At 54.0% G+C, this 5,518-nt stretch overlaps 1 protein-coding gene across 1 annotated transcript in view; it reads right to left on the bottom strand.

Annotated features, from left to right (window-relative positions):
- Positions 1–1,961: 1,961 nt before the first annotated feature.
- Positions 1,962–5,518, bottom strand: part of LOC123152994 (probable E3 ubiquitin-protein ligase ATL44) — a 5,866-nt gene continuing 2,309 nt past the window's right edge. The window contains exon 2 of the mRNA XM_044572329.1: positions 1,962–2,035. Coding sequence (XP_044428264.1) covers positions 1,962–2,035 — 74 coding nt within the window. The remainder of the gene's footprint in view (positions 2,036–5,518) is intronic.

Here is a 5,518-nt window from a genome sequence, read left to right as displayed (position 1 = left end):
ATTCATGACACTTGAAAAAATGCTCATGATTTAAAATAATAATTGAATCTTCCAAAACTTGTTAACATTTCTTAAAATACTCACAGTTTTCAAAATTGTTTACTATAAAAAATGTTCTTGTATTAAGAAATACTAGTTGTTTTTTCATTACGATGGAACGCCCATATTATTTTTCTCTTTTTAAGCACTTTTGTCTGGTCAAGGAAATATGCAAAATACATTTTCACTTTTGAACAACCATATACTTTTTATCCTCTTTTTTGGAAAATAGAAATAAAAAGATGCATAATATTTTGGACGGAGAAAGAATAGTTGGTGTGGTGGATCATGAGATCAAGTAGTCGAGGGTGTATTCTACAAAACATTAGAGCGCTTCAGGAATATATGTATGGAACTGAAAGGAAGCTGTGTAAATTTCTAGCACGTGTCTTGATGAAATAAATTGTGAACATAATACGTTGTCGCCCAAATATGAGTGGAATGGCCTTTACAAAGACGTGAGATGCAAGTCAGGGTGGACACGGTCCGGGCCGGTCCAGGCCCTGACCGAGCCGCCGTCTGGACCGGCCACCGGCGGACCGGACCGGACCGGACCGAGCAGTGCCGTGGTCCGCTTTTCAAGGACCGGACCGGCGGTGGTAAAGCTCGGGCCGGACCGCGAGGACCGCCCGTGGCGTCGTCCGGCGACGGCGAGCGGCGGCGCATGGGACTGTGAGCTCCTGCAGAGATTACGGGGCATGGGGAGGAGAGGAAGGGGAGAGACACAGCCGCGTGCCCATCATGAGCACGTTTAAGAGGCCAGATACATGGCGACGGCGATGAAAGGAGGTGTTGCCGTGGAGGTGGCGGCGTTGCAGGAGGCGGGGAGGTCACCTCGACGCCTCGACCTGGTGCTGGAGTTTTTCATCTGGGAGGCTCCCGAGCGAATGATTTCTAAGGGCGGGCCTGTTCCTGGCGACACGCAATTAATCTCGTTGCCTCGTTGTTTTCAGTTTTCATTTTTCTTAAGGGTGTTTCCTATTTTCTTTCACGTTAATACTGTTTATTTTTTTAAAGTATCACGTTAAATCTATTGAGTCCATAGTAGTCCACATGGTAGGCTCGTTGCATGTGGCACAACTATCCTTTTTACAATTTGCATGTTGCCAATAAATAGGGCCTGTAACGTGTATGCCCACCTACAAATGTACATTCAGTCGTACAAATTCTGATCTGGCACAGGTTAATGGGATCGTGGGGACGTGTAGATGGAAGGAACACATTGGATCGAGCCCACCTTTCATGTTCTTTCTGTTTCTGCTCCGTTGAATAAAAGGAAAACTCCAACGTTTTAGGCAATAGAATTCCTATTTCTAAGAAGTAAATCGTGGAGATAATGTCGATCCAATATCGTGGAGTGAATCGTGGAGATAACTGTCTCTCAAATAACGGAGTAAATCATGGAGATAACTCTCTTCTACCGATCGTGTAGTTCATTCGTGTGTAAGAAACAGCCGAGCTCGTTCGGTCCAGTCGAGTTAACCGAGCTAAGACCGGACCGGACCGGTCGACTTTCGGGCCGAAATTCCCAGCTCGGACCGGCCTATATTCCCAGCGGGCCAGGACTGATCGGTCCGGTCCAGGTCGGTCCACGAGCGGGCCAAAAAGCCCGCTCGGTACGTCCAGCCTGAGATGCAAGTATGTGAGAGAATAGCGTAGAACAATTTACACATAGACGGCTAGAAGATCATGCATGTTTATGCAAGGATGCACGGATTACACACACAGTTTACATCTGATCTTTTACACAAAAGGAAGGCCAAAGCATGTCCCTTCGATTCGGTGATGCATCTCTCACTACGTACAGTTTCCACGGTAGGTCTCCTGGCCCCGAGCTTCACGCATGCATGCATGGGGACTTATCTCGATCAAAAAGCATCTCAGCTTCGAACCTGGTGCCCGACGTCGACCGGAAGCTCTCCCTAAGCATCATCATCATCATCAGTTTCCATGTCGTCCACAGGAACATCGCCAAACACATGCAACCCCAAGGCAGCTATCCATAATGTTAGACTGTATATACGTAGCCTCTGTATTGTAACGTTGTATTGTACCCCTTGGGTACCTCTATATAATGAGATAGCCACACCCCGGTTAGGGGTGTCGTGCAGTTCCCAAAATACCTTGTTTTACATGGTATCAGTTTAGGTCATGATCACGATGTCTTCCGCTGCTCCCGCCGCCGCCGCCGTCGTGCCGACCTCCGTCGCCGCGGCCGCCGCCACACCGGTCCTTGCCCCTTCTTCGCCGTTCCTCGCCTCTGGGCCTCTCGTGGCGGCCTATGGGGCCCCGCCGCCGCCTGGGTCCCCGATCCAATCTCGCCCGCATGGCGAGACCTCGGGTGACCTAGCCCCAGTCGCGGCCGATGCCGCCGCGCCGCCGTCCTATGGCGCTACCGCGCCCTCGCACTACGGCTACTACCCGTATGGCGCGCCTCCGATGGCTCCTGGTGCTCCGCCGCTGCCGCCATCCTCGTGGCCGGCGCTTGGTGCGTCGCCTCTACATCAACCACCGGCGGCGGCACCGAGCCACCCCTATGTTTCTTCGCCGTTGCCTCCCCAGCACCCCTACGCAGCCTACCCAGGGCCGCACGGGGCTGCGGCCTCCTACGCAGGGGAGGCGGCTGCCTCGCTACAGCCGTCGTACGGGGCTGCGGCCGCGCCACAGCAGCATCCTCCCGGGGCTGCGGTCGTCCCGCCCTACGAAGCCCACGCTGCTGGTCCTCCCGGGTTTCCCGGACTGTATCCGGTGCCTGCTGCTCATACCGACCCGGTCGCCGCGTCGTCACCATTCTACTTTTCACATCTGCTACCGGTGAAGCTTGCGCCGGATAATTACTTGTCCTGGCGTGCCCAGGTGTTGCCTCTTCTGCGGAGCCGCTACTTGGAGGGATATGTTGACGGGTCCATACCGTGTCCACCACCCCACCACCCGGCGTACCACACCTGGGTGGCTCAGGATCAGGCCATCCTCTCCGCCATCCAGTCCTTGCTCACCCCGAGCGTCTCGTCGCTGGTCATCTTCGCCGCTACATCCCGGGAGGCGTGGGCGGCGCTCCACACCAGTTTTGCCTCTCAGTCTCAGGCGCGTGCTCACTCTATTCGCACCGAGTTGGGTGAGACGAAGCTTGGTGACCTCAGCATCACCGACTACTTCAACAAGATGCGGGGTCTCGCCGACACATTGGCCTCCGTCGGCCAGCCGCTACAAGATCAGGAGTTCACCACCTTCGTACTGAATGGGCTTGATGATGATTATGACAATCTCATTGAGAACGTTCACGGTCGCGATGACCCGCTACCACCTCGTGAGCTCTACGCCCGTCTGCTTGGCCGCGAGCAGCGCATCAAGGCGCGCCGAGCCTCTCCCAGTTTCGCCTCCGCCAATACCGCAACTCGCGGCAAGCCTCAGCGGTCATCTTCGTCCGGAGGCAAACCAGCGCCGCCCTCATCACCAGCTTCGAGGGGCAGCGCTCCGACCATCACAGGTGGTAACCGGCCCGTGGCGTGTTGTTCTTCTTGTGGTGCCCAACAGGCGTGCCAGCTGTGTGGCTTGGAGCGCCACATTGCCTCTCGCTGTCATCGTCGCTACAAGCAGGATTTTCTGGGCCTCAGCAACAACGGAAAGGGGAACGACAAGCAGGTCGCCGCTGCTGTGACGAGTCATGATCATGGTCGCACTCCGTCATACTCCGTTGATCCTGCATGGTACATGGACACTGGAGCTACCAACCACCTCACCAGTGAGATGGGTAAGCTCTCTACTCAGGAGCCATATCGCGGTCATGATCAGGTGCACACCGCTAGTGGAGCAGGTATGCGCATCTCTCATGTTGGTCAGGCTTCTCTCCTTGCACACAACTTTCGCACATTGCATCTATCTAATGTCCTTCGTGTTCCTTCTGCTACACGTAGTTTGTTGTCTATTCCTCAACTTACCCGTGATAACAATGTCCTTGCTGAGTTTCACCCCTTTCGTTTCTTTATCAAGGATCGGGACACGAGGGCCGTTCTGCTTAGCGGTCGTCTTCGCCATGGCCTGTATGCACTTGATGCGCCGCGCTCCTCTTCCACGTCGTCCTCTCCTCAGGTGTTCAGTGGTGTTCGTGTGTCGCCTACAGACTGGCATGCGCGCCTTGGTCACCCGGCGACTCCCATAGTTTGACATATTTTGCATCGTCATGATCTACCAGTTGTGTCCAATAAAACTGCTGAAACAATTTGTGATGCCTGTCAGCAGGGCAAGAGTCATCAACTTGCGTTTTCAGAGTCTAGTCGTGTTGTGAAACATCCTCTTGAGCTTGTGTTTTCTGATGTATGGGGTCATGCCCAGACATCCGTTAGTGGTCACAATTATTATGTCAGTTTCATTGATGCTTACAGCCGTTTCACTTGGTTATATCTTATTAAGCGAAAGTCTGATGTGTTTGATGTCTTCATTCAGTTTCAAGCACACGTTGAGCGCCTTCTTAAGCACAAAATCATCCATGTCCAATCCGACTGGGGGGGGTGAATACCACAACCTTAACTCGTTTTTTAATAAGCTTGGGATCTCGCACCGCGTGTCATGCCCTCACACACATCAGCAGAATGGTGCTGCTGAGCGTAAGCATCGTCATCTTGTTGAAACTGGCTTAACCTTGCTAGCTCATGCCTCCGTCCCGTTTCGATTCTGGAGTGATGCTTTTTCTACAGCTTGTTTTCTTATAAACAGGCTACCCTCGAGGCTTCTGAAAATGCAAACTCCGCTTGAGCTCTTGCTTAATGAGACTCCGGACTACACTTTCTTCAAAGTGTTTGGGTGTGCCTGCTGGCCTCATCTCCGTCCATACAACAAGCGCAAGCTAGAGTTCAGGTCTAAGAAGTGTGTCTTTCTTGGGTACAGTTCTCTTCACAAAGGGTACAAGTGCTTACATGTTCCTACCAACCGCGTCTACATCTCTCGTGACGTTGTGTTTGATGAAAATGTGTTTCCCTTTCGTGCACTTCCGACTGACCTCACCACTTCCACTTCCACACCACCAATGCCTGTGTCTACACCTACGCCTGATCAGTTTGTGGATGTTGCATATGCCCCTGCGTTGCTTCCTAATCATGCTGCAGGTATTGGACGCGGTGCTCGGCTTGAGCTCATTGATGAACAGGTCGCCGATGATTCTTCTGGTCGGGACGTGCATGTGCCATGCATAACGGGTGGCACCCGCCAACCCACTCTCCGGTCGCCCGAGGCGGTCAGCCCGCCTGGCTCGCCCACGCCAGCGCCAGTGGCGGGTGCCTCACCCGCCTCGTCCGACTCGCAGGACCCGGCCACCCCAGTGGCCGCCTCGCCCGGCTCGCAGGCTTGGTCAGTGGCCACCTCGCCCGACCCGCGAGCCTCGTCCACACCAGCGGGACTCTCGCCCGGCTCACCTGGCTCGCGGGCGTCACCAGCCTTGCGTGGCTCGCCTGGGCCACTGGCGGGTGCATCCCCTGGGCCGGCC

This window comes from Triticum aestivum, chromosome 7A (assembly GCF_018294505.1).
Source record: "Triticum aestivum cultivar Chinese Spring chromosome 7A, IWGSC CS RefSeq v2.1, whole genome shotgun sequence".
Taxonomy (NCBI): domain Eukaryota; kingdom Viridiplantae; phylum Streptophyta; class Magnoliopsida; order Poales; family Poaceae; genus Triticum; species Triticum aestivum.
The sequence above is the reverse complement of the archived record's forward strand: the minus strand, read 5'-3'. Positions and strand labels throughout refer to the sequence as shown.